This window comes from Apodemus sylvaticus, chromosome 3 (assembly GCF_947179515.1).
Source record: "Apodemus sylvaticus chromosome 3, mApoSyl1.1, whole genome shotgun sequence".
Classification (NCBI taxonomy): Eukaryota; Metazoa; Chordata; class Mammalia; order Rodentia; family Muridae; genus Apodemus; species Apodemus sylvaticus.
This window is the reverse complement of record NC_067474.1, coordinates 141,896,338-141,910,767: the sequence shown is the minus strand read 5'-3', so window position 1 is coordinate 141,910,767 and position 14,430 is coordinate 141,896,338. Positions and strand designations below refer to the sequence as shown.

The following is a 14,430-nucleotide window of genomic DNA, read 5'->3' as shown; positions in this document are numbered from 1 at the left end:
GATTTTATTCGTTGGGACACAAAGGGTCCTGACATGTGACAATTGTTATCAGTCTGGTGTCCTAAGAGGACAGCACACTCTTTAAGGACATAAATAAATAGCAGAACATGTTGCTTAAATGAGTCAACTAGGGAAGGAGAAGCAGAAGAGGCCTCATTAAATCTGGCTTTTGTAGGATAAATAGTTCACTAGATAGAGCAGATGAGGAAAGGCAGTTGCTGGAGGAGGGAGACAAAGGGCTTCATTTGGAAGGTTCTGGGGCTAGGGACATCTGAAGGAAGGGACATTCACCCCAACCTTGAGAGAAGAATAGGAGGACAGAGGATGCAGTGCAAGGTGGACAATGAAAGCATAGGGCGCCTGAGCCCTGCAGGAGCCACAGTGGGAGGGAGAAGAGGGCAGCAGGAGACGCCAGGCTTGCTTCTTGCTGAATGGTTTGGGCTGCGCCTGCAGGAGGAGAGCTGAGCTGTGGTAAAGGATCTCAGCAGGGATTCAGAAGCCAGAGCCTGAGTAGAAAGGCTCCCTTGGTGCTCAGTGAGGGGCAGAAGGTGTGCCTGAGATGGGACAGAGGATGGCAGAAGCTGGGGGACGGGAAACAGTCCCTCAAGATCAGGCAAAGGACAGTCACATCATACACACATACACACACACACACATACACACATACACACACACACACACACACACACACACACACACACACACACACCTGGCTTCCTGCCCACCCCAACCCCCATTCTGCTATGTCATCACAAACTTCCTCGTGGTTCATGGTTCCTTTCACCGAAGTTTACCTTTACCTTTATCTCTCTTTCTGGAATCTTTGCATCTTTGCTCTCTTGTTGAGCCTGCCTAGCTCTCTCCTAGACTTTTAGGGGCTAGCCTAAGTGTTATTTCTTCAAGGATCGTTCTAGAAACACCACCCCTATCTCACACACACACACACACACACACACACACACCATATGCTTTCCTATAATTACTTCCCACACGTCTTTGGTCATTGGCATTCTCAATTCCTTCATATCTGGAGGTTGAACTCTCTGAAGGCAAGACTGCTCTCTGGCCCAAGCAGCTAGCAAATTTCCTGGCGTAAAATAGGCATTCAATGAGTATCTGGTGAACCAAGGGACTAAGCAGGGAACTGAAGTTCAGAGAGGTTAAATTATATTGTCAAGGCCACACAGAAAGTAGCTAAGACAGGATTTTAGCTGACTGACTCTACCAGGATGGCAGTGTCTTCCATGCTAAAGTCCTTCTCAAATATCCCAGCATTAGCCAGGGACCCCGGATCATGCTGCAAGCAAGAACCAGGTCTCAGAGAACCATGAGGCCAGAGCCACCTGTGCTCAGAGAATATGTCATTCTTCTGTCTTGGACTCCTCTGACCCCCTGGCCCTGGAACCATCCTATTTTGATTGAAGATGCTGTAAAAGCTGTTTGGAGATTTCCTTGCACTTTAAACAAGATGTCGTATTTCATAGTTACAACCCTGGAGTCATAAAATATAACCTTCAGCTCACACCAAGCCCTAAAATATTCATCTACACTTTCTCTGCTGGCAGAGGGCCTCCTGCGCCACCATCAAGTCATGCACCCGGGTACAGGTGCGTCACACTGATATTTACCTTTCCAAGCTTATGGCTTTATTTATGATTGGCTTTAGCGCCTCCTGAAGTCTCTCCAATTAGCCATAATTTCAGAAAGCCATCCCTCTGTCGCCTCTGCCTCTGGTAGCTTTTCAGTGACTTACAGTGCAGGGAGGAATGGGAAGGACAAGGAAGGCATGTGCCAGGCCTCTCCCCAGAGCACCCTGGGATGCCTGGGTGCTATGGTAGCCTGGCCTAAGCTTTACAGATCTTTCTAGAATCAGGCTTTTGCCATCATATGCTTTCAAAGCACCATATATACCCATAACTAGTTCCTCAGATTCTGTCCATCTCCTCCTGCTCAGAATTGTTGGGATCAGAGGAACAAAAATCCCACAGGCCCTGGAGTGGAGTCATTATCCTGAAATTCCAGAGTGAAAACAGAAGAAGCAGGGCCCTGACTCGCAAAGGCGTTGCCTTGAGGTAGGCAACCCAAGTTGAACCCTCATGGCTTCAAACACACACACACACACACACACACCAACAATGCACTTAGAGAGCTGGGATTCTACCACTTGCACCGAGATGTGGTACCCCATCTCCCCCAACAAAGTGATCAGCCACTCTGATCTGTAGCTCTCTAGAAACCCTCAGTAACTTTGAGGTCAACTACCTCCTGCAGCTTATCCTAAAACTAGGGCAGGATAATTATCTAGTCTGAACTGGCTTAGGTGCACATCCAGTAAGGCAACCTCAGAATGAATTTTTAGGAAGAAACCCTATTTATCACCCTGTGCAGGAGTGAATGTGCATACGATCAAAGCCAGATGCATCATGGGAAAAGGTTATGTACAGTGTGCTAAGGCTAACTAGCTTGTCAATCAAGACAAAACCCAACCAAAACAAACAAACAAACAAACAAAAAACCCAACTTATTCCATGCCCCAAGAAATCAGCTCCTCTTCCTTCTGGACCCACAAATGGAAGCTTTGGGTAATGATAGCAGCTCATAAGAATAGTATCTTTAGCCAGATTCTTTCTACACAGAGTGTCTCCTCATCTGGGTCTCCTGAGTGGAGAGCTACATTTGAGCTCTTCCTGGTTGGCACAGTTTCACAAAGTACTCTTCAAAGGGCTCATGTTGATCTTGGCCCCAGCATGGACAGCCAGTTATCAAGAAGTGAAAGGGTTCTGAGCGTCATGCCTTTTTTACCATGGATTGAACACGGATAGGTTCATGATTTGATGGAAACTTCTGGAGGTGGGGCATAGTTGTAGGAAGTAGGGGATGTGTCTTTTGAGGCCATCTCTTGCCCAGAGAACCCATTTTCTTGCATTCTGATGTTTGTGGTAAACCACTTCCTCCACACATCCCTGCAACCATGATGTTCTGCCCCCTCTTAAGCCAAGGCAAGGGAACCAGCTGATATTGGCTTTGAGCTTCTGAAACCACAAACCAAAACATATCCTTCTGCCTCTCATGTTTCTCTCATGTATCTGTGAGGTGGTTAGAGTAGGTATGACTCCCATAGATTCATGTTTGAATACTTGGCTGTAAGGAGTAGCACTATCGGGAGGTTTGGTCTTATTGGAGGAAGTGTGTCATATATACACTCAAGCTCTGCCCAATGTGGAACAAAATCCCATTCTGCTGCCTGCGAATCAAGATGTAGAACTCTCAGCTCCTACTCCAGCCCCATGCCTGCCTGCCTGCTGCCATGCTTCCTGCCACGACGACAATGGACTAAACCTCTAAAACTGTAAGCCAGCCTTAAGGAAATGTTTTCCTTTATGAGAGTTGCCATGGTCATGGCATCTGTTTATAGCAATAAAAACCCCAACTAAGACCATTTGTTAGTTACAGTGATGGCAACCTGATCAGTGCAGGATGGATTAGGAATCTCTTTGTGGAATCTCCCTCATGGGCCAGCAGAGCACTGAGTTAGCCAAGACACCCCTGTGAAGGTTAGTGTCAATTGTCAACTTGATAGAAACTGGAATCACCCGAGAGGAGGAGCCCCGAGCATATGTGGGAGGATTCTCTTGACTGTGCTCATTGATGTGGGAAGACCCTGCCTACTGTGGGCGGCACCATTCCCTGGCTGGGATCCTGAACTGTATAAAAGGAGACAGGAAATTCAACAGCAGCATCAGCAGCACTCATGTCTCCTTTCTTAATGGTGGATGCTTCAAGCACCTGCCACCTGGCTTCCCTGCACCTGCCACCCTGGCTTCCCTGCATCTGCCACCTGGCTTCCCTGCACCTGCCACCTGGCTTCCCTGCACCTGCCACCTGGCTTCCCTGCACCTGCCACCCTGACTTCCCTGCACCTGGCCCCTGACTTCCCTGCACCTGCCACCCTGACTTCCCTGCACCTGCCATCCTGGCTTCCCTGCACCTGCCACCTGGCTTCCCTGCACCTGCCACCTGGCTTCCCTGCACCTGCCACCTGGCTTCCCTGCACCTGCCACCCTGGCTTCCCTGCATCTGCCACCTGGCTTCCCTGCACCTGCCACCTGGCTTCCCTGCACCTGCCACCTGGCTTCCCTGCACCTGCCACCCTGACTTCCCTGCACCTGGCCCCTGACTTCCCTGCACCTGCCACCCTGACTTCCCTGCACCTGCCATCCTGGCTTCCCTGCACCTGCCACCTGGCTTCCCTGCACCTGCCACCCTGGCTTCCCTGCACCTGCCACCCTGGCTTCCCTGCACCTGCCACCTGGCTTCCCTGCACCTGCCACCCTGACTTCCCTGCACCTGCCACCCTGGCTTCTCTGCACCTGCCATCCTGACTTTACTGCTGTGGTTGACTATAACCTTGAACTCTGAGCCAGAAGAAACCTGTTCTTCCTTAAGTTGTTTTAATCAGTGTCATATCACAGCCACTGAAGAGGAAACTAAGACAACCTCTATGTTACAAGTGAAGAAACTGAGGCTGAGATTAAAACAGCCCCATAGGCACAGCAACCTGTGCCAGAGCTGGAATCGGAATCTAGGAGTCTACGGTTTCAGAACTGGCCCAGTTCACACCTGTTTGTCTGCTTCACAGGACTCAGTGAACCATGCGTGATCCAGCTGCACTCAGGCAGATCAATTAGGCGTCTCTACCTCAACATGCAGAGGGCCTAGCTCTCAAACTCTGCCCCAGCAAGGGGGTGGAACAAGTCAATGAGTTGCTGTGATTGTATGTCCCCTGCCGAGGTCACTAGATTGCCAACATCCTTGCCCACAGGGGCAGAGATGGTCAAGACCATGGACATCAGGAACATAGCCCTGGGCTGTCCCAGCTTCCCTACCCATTACTCTCACCAGAAACAAAGCCACCCACCTCACCTCTCCAGGCTTGGGCCCTTTCCTTCACAACAGGAACTGGCAACACTGTGGCCTCTTTAGGCTTCTGTAAGCATTAAATTAGACAAAGCAGGGCCAGCATGTCAATCAGTGCTGGCCAGCAGTGTCTGTGGCAGAGAATCACAGTAGTCATTGGAACAAAGCCCTCCGCCAGAAGCATCTATAAGCAGAACCCCAGTCTATTTTGAACTCAGTAGTGCCATTACTCCAATGACTGCTGGGAAAATGGACACAGGGAGACTGAGTGGCTGGCCCAACGCCTCTTAGCAAGTCGATATAAGTGACAAGGTGCAGACCTGCCTGAATCAGGGGTGTGACTTCAGACCCCAGGCCATGACTTATCCTGCTCCAGGAAGAACAGTGGCAAAAAGGGGAAGAGCCTGAAGGAATGTGGGAGGTCAACTATCAGAACTGCAACCACACAGCTTAGGCTCAGTTAGGCCCAGGCCACACAGCAATGTCCTACATGCAAACTATTTGACTGACAGATGCAGCAGGCTCTGGGTCCTCTACTGTCTATACTCCTATCCAGGACATCTGACTCCTGTCAGTGATGCCTCACAGCATAGTCCTGGCTAGCTTAAACCTCCCCTTGGCTGCAGAAGGAGCATTCCCGTATCACCAGCTCACAAGCACCCTCAAACTTTTCCCTGAAGAAGATAGTTCTTGTGATTCTGGAGGCATCTGTCCCGGTCACCCTCCACTTCTCCATCATCATTTCTCTCTAGACTGCACTTCAGAAAGAGCTTTCTGGTCAGCCTTAAACCTTTACTTATTAGCAAGGCCTATGAGTAACACCCCAAACTGAAGCCCAGATCCTTGAGGCCTGTTGTCCAGACTTTGCTGACAGAATGCCTATCCCCTAGGGGTCTGGTGGCAGCCAGCAGTGCTTGTCATGATGCTCTAAGACCAAACCCATCTTGCTCCAGCCAGCCTCCCCAACCCTCACCTGCTTTCTGGCCCCTTGTGCCTCTGAATTCCCTCCCTCTCCGCAAAGGTTCCTTTGATCCTGGCCTGATGCTCTTTGAGTCAGAGGCTGGCTGCTGCAGCACACATGGTCTTCCTTGCTGTGGATCAGAGAGTTTCAACTGTGCTCCTGTCTCTTAAGGGATGTCTGCCTCTGTGAATGTGCCCAGAGTGGCAGGCACATCAAAGGCACATCACAGGCTCCGTCTTCTGCTCTCTGCTAGCTGGACAGAACCGAGATGGGCCAGGATCCTCAGAAGGAGGGCCCCTTAAGAGTCAGCTTCAGGACGGCTGTGCCTGGAACCCCAGTTGCTCCACAGCCCCCTTCTGCCTATCCTGTGACTTACATCCTGTGCCCCACCCCCATGCCAGTGGTACTCTGGAGAGGGCTTTCTAGCAAAACTTAGGGAGCTTTGGCCATGTGTCTTACACAAATCACCCTCTCAGGTGGCATGCCTGCTGGGTACTAAGGCCTAGTCAGGCTGCTACTCATTCAGAGAATACTTGCAGACAGCTTTCTGGTGGGGAGGCTGATCTGCTCTTGATACCAGCCCTGGAGAGGCCTGTGTGGGAGGCCTTCTGAGTGTGAACCCAGCCATGCTGATACCACTGTGGTCCCTGGCATAGCTGGGGTCCCTGTCATGGCTTGGGCAACCAGTGAGTATTTTTGTTCCTGGAAGGTTTGACATCCTGAGAACAGCATGAAGAAAGATTGATGTGCAATTATGCTACTGAGGATGCATCAACAGAGGCAGGGATCTGTGGGTTTGGGGGAACCCCTGAACTGAGAGAAGGAAGTAACTGCACCTCAGCCACAGCCCCAATGGCACTGGGGAGCCTCCACCCTAAGTTTTTCTGTGTGCAGATGGAGGCATTCTCCCTTGGCTCATGTGGAAGCTGCTGTAGAGGAGAATGAACAGCAGGGGACAAGCTGGTCTGGAGTTTTTTTGTTTTGTTTTGTTTTGTTTTTGTTTTTGTTTTACTTTTCTAGAAGGGTCCTTTGCTCCATGTTAAAGAAACAAATGTCAAAGTTCGTGAGGAAGAGTTATTGGGGTGAGGCTAAGCAATGGGGAATTCCATCAGACCTGTGCCTTCTGTTACAGTAGAGGACAGATGGGGTGGTGTGTGGCTCTGGTAGGGGGCAGTCTGCAGTTTCGAGGGTCCAGTCTATAGCAGAAGACCAAGGGGAGGGTGCAGGGCCTATGGGTGGCTCCCTTGGCCACCATGGGTAGCAATACTTCATAAAACTGCAGGAGTCAACCAAAAGAGCGGGTTTGGGGAAAAAGAAATGTTTGGATAAACAGAGTGTGATACGCATCCAAGGAGGGCTGTAGTGGAGCTGTCATTTCCATCAGGGATGGAGCTCAGAGCAGGCTACCATACTAAAGATCAGAGATTCTGAGAGACATAGGGAGAATCCAGGAGGGAAGCACTGGAGAAGAGAAGAATCAGGACAGAGTGAGAAGCTACAGGATGCTGGGATGCTAGGGGAGTGTCCTACACGTCACACTCATGGACCACAGATGTGGTGTGGCTGCCGTCAGCAGGGAACCACTGCTCCCAGTGTAGAGACAGACAGTGGATGGTGGGGACCAGATCACTTGTCTCGTTTACTGGGGTTTGCAAAAGACATTGTAGCAGGCAGCCCCCGTTTCTTTGAAGGAGGGAGTTCTCAAAGGCCACTCTATACCCTAGGGGAGAGGGGAGCATTAGGGGATGCAAAACCAGGAGGGAACCAGGCTCCTAAGTGTTTTCAAAGTGAACTGAAGACTTGAAGCAAGATCAAGTGCAGGGAGCCTCAAGGCAGACGAGGCTGGAGAAAGAAGAGATGGCTGACATCTTGTGTCTTTTAGGGGCAGCTGGAGTGACCAAGGGAGAGCAGATGGAAGAACGGGGAAGGCCAGGCCACAAGGCTCAGGAACAGTCACATGTTTGTGGGAACTTATCTGCTGTGCAGAGATGTAAGTCCGGCACTGTGATACCCTCTGGTGAATAATGCGGTCCTGCAAAGGCCTCTGGGATTCTGTTCATTGAATTTTAGAGGGTTTGGTTGTATGGCAATAAGAGGGTCCAGAAAATGTTTCAAGTTCCTAATGTAGTTGCCAGAGGAGAATCAGGACTGGGAGTTAGGCAAGAGGAAGTTGAGGAACATTGTTAGAAGGTATAGGCAGAGGAATTCTGCTGTAACAGGATGAACATGGGCTCTGTGGATGAGACTTGGATTATATTTGTATTAATTTCTGCCTTGGAGCAAAGCAGGTAATGTCTGCAGTGCTTAAAAAAGGCTCTGCTTCCTGGATTACAACGTATGGATTTCATCTATTTCTCCATTTCTGGTTCTAGTATCATGTCATAATGCTGGCATGTCCTTCAGAAGATGGCTATGTTAAAGGTGACATCCCCAGAACAGGGTATGGGTAAGGACAGTATAAAAAAATGGCAGGTGCACATGGAATCAGGACACATAGGGCTCCACACCTGTGGTGAGGGATCCAAGGTCAGACCCAACCAGCTTGGTCCTTCCTGATGCTAACCTCCTAAAAAGAGATGGATCCAGAGCAAGATATGGGACATGAGAAGATGAGGGGCAACAGCTCTAGTCCCCAAGGGCTCTGTGATGGAAGGACAGCATGGGTGAGGCCAATTCTCTTGGAGGAATAAAGAAGCATGAGGTAGCACCCACTAAGCTTGACGAGCGGTTTGTCTTCCGGAAGATGGATTCCATCCAGCAGGCGAGGGTGCTGGGATCAATTGATGATGCCTGGTCATGTGAGCGGGGAGAAGGGAATAGATATGCTTGCCAGGTAATTGTCATCCCTGCTTCTGAGAATAAATTGTGCAGATGGAGGCAGGTGAGAGCGGCTTGGCCCTGGGGCTAGTCTAGTCTTTCGAGAGGAAAGATTCATCAGAGAAGCAATTCAAACTTGAAGCAGAGGAACTATCTGCAGACATGTCTCAGCTGCCAATGGCTCTCCCACGCAAGCACCTGTGTATTCTGCTTCTTTGGGATTTGAAGATGAGGGCTTAGGGGGAAGAGACTGGTTTGGTGCAGGACATTTGATCACATTGTGAAACTCAAGGTTGGGAACTGGGAAAGTCTTGTCGTGGTGCGGCTCAGCCCTAACACGCATCCCTTTAATCCGGGAGCTAAATGAAATCAAGGGGCGGTGCAAGCAGCCAGCTGACAGGGAGTGACAGCAAGTAAACAGAAAGGACGGATACTGAGTAGGAAGGTATTTAAGACATCATGGAGAAGGAGAACGGGCCTTTTCGTCCTGTGACATTGGTGGAGTTAGGAAAGTCAGCTGCTGTGTGCTTTCTCTTCTCTGAGGTAGCAGGCATTCACCACAGTGTCTGGCTCCTGCATCATCATTGATAAAATTGAATGAATGGAATTTTTGTTTTAAAAACAATATTGATCAGTAGTGCAAAGGGCCATTGGGAAGATAGGCAGTCTAAAGGCCAGAACAATTCCCATTGACTGGGGCAATATCCATTGGGACAGTGTGTAGGGTTAGACCACATTGAAGAAGCTGTGAACACAGAATGGGTAGCAAGCCTGGTGGCACTTTCAGGACCTAGAGTAGGGGTGGGAGTAGGGCACTCAGTAGTGGTCTTGGTAGCTGTGGGTTTTTTCTTGTTTTTGTCAGTTTGGTACAAGCTAGAGTTATCTGAAAATGTCTCCATGATATTTCCGGTATACAAGTCTCTAAGGCATTTTCTTGATAGATGATTGATGTGGTAGGGGCAGGGGGTAGCTTGCTGTGGGTGATGCCACCCCTGGGCAGGTTGTCCTAGGAGATAAAAGCCATTAGGCAGCCTGGGTAAGCCATGGAGAGAAAGCCAGTAAGCAGCATCCCTCCACGGGCCCCTGCTTCCTTTGTGCCTTGAGTTCCTGCCTTGTCTTTCTCTGGTAATAGGCTATAACTTTAATCCAAATTAAAAAAAAAAAACTTTCTTCTCCAAGTTGCTTTTGGTAATGATGTTTTTATCATAGCAACAGGAAGCAAGCTAAGATGGTAGTTCTTTAGAGGAACTAAAAATCACCTACAGGCAGAATAATGCCAACCCAGGTATATACTTTAATCTAAGAACAGATCTAGCATGCAAGGGCAGATGATGATGAGACAGCATGACAGTGGATTTTGACACCTTGACAGCTTTGGAGTCCCCTAGGAGACACACCTCTGGATGTGTTTCTGGGGGCATTTCCAGAGTTTAATCAAACAGGGAAACCCATACTGAATGTGAGTGGCATCCTCCTATTGCCTGGGATCCTGGCATGATTAAAAAGGTAAGAGACCAGCCCCTCCCTCTCTCTCTCCCCCTCTCTCTCTCCCTCCCTCTCTCCCTCCCTCCCTCCCTTCTTCCCCCCTTCTGTATTTAGACTTCAGGCACAGTAAGCCACTTGAACTCATGCCAGCATGGCTTCCTCTCCATGATACATTGTATCCCCTTTGGACTGGTAGTCAAAATAAGCCTTGCTTATGTAAATTGCTTTTGTCAGGTATTTTTGTTACAGCAATGAACACAGTAGTAATAAAGTAATGCTGTCTTAGCTATGGTTTTACTGCTGTGAACAGACACCATGACCAAGGCAACTCTTATAAGGACAACATTTAATTGGGGCTGGCTTACAGATTCAGAGATTTAGTCCATTATCATCAAGGCAGGAGCATGGCAGCATCCAGGCAGGCATGGTGTAGGAGGAGCTGAGAGTTCTACATCTTCATCTGTAGGCCGCTAGGAAAAAACTGGCTCCCAATGTGGTTGGGAGGAGGGTCTCATTTCCCACCCCCACAGTGACATACTTCCTCCAACAAGGCCACACCTCCTAATAGTGCTCCTTCCTGGGCCAGGCATATTCAAACCACCACAAATTGCACACACACCATGGCTAAAAAATGTATACACTTTGTTTGGTTCCTCCCTATTTTCTTTTCCTGTATTTTCTATCAAATAGGAATGATTGACACTTATTTGGCTATGATGAGTGGGGTGGGACAATGAAGAACAGTAGGGTGACCATTGTCTCTGCTTGATTAGAACTGAGAGAAAAGTTGAATTTATAGGAGAGAAAGGAAGAATTCCAGCACAGGGCTATTAGGAATCTTCTGGGGGAATGCTCCGTGGATGAGTGTCTAAAAGTGATGGTTCTAACAAGATGGGAGCAGGCTCTTCTGAGATGGGGCCAGTGAGCAGGGCACAAAGTTGGAGTGAATTTCTTAATAAGAGAGCAACTTGAGGAGTATAAATCTAAGGACTAGGATGTCAAGTAGGTCTGGGGACCCTGGGGAAAGCATCTAGGGACCCAACAACCTTCAGTGTTCCTAGATTTGAGATTCCCATGAAAGAGAATCCAAGTCTCCCTGGACAGGGTGTAACTCTGCCCATAGACAGATCCCACTAGAAGTTTGGGACTCCTTTCTCAGACGCCACCAGGTCCTACCGGGCCCTCTTAGTCACCTACCTCTGCAGGAAGGCAAAGGGAAGTCCCACGTGGCACTGTTCTCGGAGCTGGCATGGCAGGTGAGTACCGCGTGGCCCTCTAGGAAGAAGCCAGGGTTGCAGCTGTAGCGGACCTTGTCGCCCAGATTGAAGGTGGAGCCTTGCTGGATACCATTGGGCAGCCTCCCTGGGTTCCCACAAGTGTGACTTGGGAGAACTGTGAAGAGAGGGGAACATAACTGGTGAGCCAAGCTTGAACCTATAACATCCTAGGTCTTGGCAACTTCCCTTGGGCCAGGCCACCTGCGGAGACCTCATTTCTTCTCTGAATGTAGCTGGCCACTACTGACCCGTTCTCCTTTCTCAGCTGCCAATCACTAGAGAATGGGTTACGTCCCAGAGGTCAGAGGTTGAGGATGCTCATTTACTATCCATGTGCTCTGCTTGTTCATAGGCAGCACTGGGTGTTAGTTCCATTCCACCTCGTAACTAGAGAAGGGACCTTCACCCCCCGTACCCTGTAGAATACACTAATTTCTTGCTCATGGCTGCCTTGATTTAAAAACAAAACCAAAACAACACACTAGAGTCAAGGAGTACATTCGATGGAACTTACTCATCTCTCTATGAACCCCGTGTCCTTTCTTTTGTGACTGCCACTCTATCCAACAGCAGAAGCATCTGTGGTAAGGTGGGTGCAGGGAGTTAAAGGGGAAACTGGGCTAAGCAGAGAGGAAGGGAGACAAACTTAAATCCTCATCTGGCTGGCCTGTGTAGAGTACGGCCTGGGAGCTGGGGACAGGCTGTACAGTATGTAACTGGAGCCCAAGCAATCAAAGCCCTTGCGTGTGTCCTGTCATTATCCAGAGCAAATAGCCTCGGAGAGAGTGCAAGAGCATCGTGACCTGTCAGCCTTGGAGGGAGGAGGCAGCACTGGTGTACCCACATGTCTCCTGTTTCCTCCGGTCCCAGCTTCCTCTCTCATGGTTGGAAAATGCCTGACCTCCAAAGGCCACCCTTCCCACCACCGCAGCAGAGCACCGCAGAACAGTGACCGCAGAGATGTCAGCGGGACTGGATCACTGTTCAGTTGTCTGTGAGTCTCCGGCCTCCCCCATCCCCTTGCCAGCAATTGTTTATGAAGCCATCCCCGAGAAGCCTGTAGCAGAATAATGGGAAGAGCACAAACTCCAGAGCCTCCCTGGAGCCGAGACAAAGTCTCTTAGATGCTCTGTCACTCACTGGTAAACGGAGATCACGGCGGCGGCACCTTCCTGGTAACTATTTAAACAAGCTCCAGTTCTCAAGGGGCTAAGCCTGGCATGCACATGAGCACAAAACAGGTGAATCAAACCTTCAGCCCCCTGGAAGGTCTGGGCACTATTAAAGATGGCCTACCCCTGGGATAGTGGGAGATGGCCCAGGTAGGGAGGGCCTCAGGGGTGACTTCCTATAAAGGTCACACCTATGCAGAACTCTGAGGTGAGCAAGAATTATCAAGGTCAAAGATGTTTCAGACAGATGGGACAAATACGCTAAGGTTCTAGAAAGATAAGGTATGGCTCAGGGGTCTTGAAGTGGCCAGCTAGGAGGAAAATGAAGAGCAGGCTGCATCCGCTGGCCTCCCTAGAGCCTTTTCGGCATCCTCTTCCTGCCCACACTGCTGTTGGTGCCTTCTAGACCCTCTCCTCCAGACCTAAGGTTCTCCACCATCTATAAGACAGCTTTCTCCAGCTTCCTCTCCTCCTCACCCTTCTTTCCCTCCCCAAGGTCGCAGCTCCATGCAGAGGGAAGTGGCAGGATTTGGAGCCGTTCTACTCTGGGTCTGAGGCCAGGTGCTCTGTCTCCTGCGTGACTGAGAGGCATGTAAGGCTTTTGAACCTCATTTTCCTCACACAGCCAGTGATTGTCGGGGTGTGTGTGATATTGATAAAAGCTACACGTACCACATTTTCATTCTACTGCGTTTCAGGATCAGGAAGACAGTGGGTGGGGTTGACTCACATGTGCACTCTGGAGACTAACAGAGTGCCTGGTACTTAATGGGGCATAATCATGGGCTAATTAGTTAAGCCATCTATTCATGTATCAATTCATTTTTTTTTTGCAACAAACATTTATTGTGGGCCTACTGTATTCAGCGTTTGCAATACCTATCTAGGTGGGTCTCCATCCTCAGAGGCTTGCTTTGGAATAATTTTAAGGACCCAAGAGTTCTTCCTACTTCATTCGCTACTCCTGCCTGACAGGTCAGATGAACCAGGTGCCAAGAATCTGCTTCTGCTATTCTGTCAGTTGGCCCTGGCTACCATTTCCCATGAGCCTCTGCTCACACATTTTCCATAATCAACTCTTGCTGGCTCACTGGATGTTTCCCACAATCCTTAGCTGCTGACTCAGGTTTTCCCATGATTCTCCACTGCTGCTGACCACTTTTTGTTTCCTATGACACTTCAAGTGGGTTCAGTCACATTTCCCATAATCCTCTACAGCTGATTCTTTGAACATTTCTTAGAATACCCTGCTACTGGCTCAGCAGTATTTCCTATCACCACCCCCACATTGCTGGTTCGCTGAGCAGTTCCCATAATCCCTTACTGCCTGTTTGCCCAACTGTTCCCAAGATGCCCCACTTCTGGCTCAGTTGCATTTCCCATCATCCCCTACTCCGAATTCACACAGTCTTTCTCACAGTGTCCTGCTGCTGGCTTACAGCACAGACAGTATGTGTGTGTGAGTGAGTACTGGAGGTGGAGGGAGCCAGGTAAACATTTAGAGAAGCAAGCAAGCTAAGGTGAGGGGAGGGAACTGATGGAGAACCGACCGAGAACTGGTGTAGAACTAACGTTTCATTTTCCGCAACAAGACGCAAAGACCCAATTTAATTAAATTACTAATGTCAAATTTTTAATGAACCTGCTTCTGCTTTGGGCTTTCTTCCTTTGAAATTAATGACTGGAACGTCACTATAAGTAAAAGTTGATTCTTTTTTTTTTTTTTTTAAAGTCACCTCTCAAATGCTTACCGTTCCTTACTTAATGAGCTGTTCATAATCAGACCACTCTGAAATGGGTC

At 49.3% G+C, this 14,430-nt stretch overlaps 1 protein-coding gene across 1 annotated transcript in view; it reads right to left on the bottom strand.

Annotated features, from left to right (window-relative positions):
• The window catches only part of Csmd2 (CUB and Sushi multiple domains 2), a 563,664-nt gene that overhangs the window by 344,981 nt on the left and 204,253 nt on the right, over window positions 1-14,430 (bottom strand). Inside the window, exon 4 of the mRNA XM_052177421.1 lies at window positions 11,378-11,572. Coding sequence (XP_052033381.1) covers window positions 11,378-11,572 — 195 coding nt within the window. The remainder of the gene's footprint in view (window positions 1-11,377; window positions 11,573-14,430) is intronic.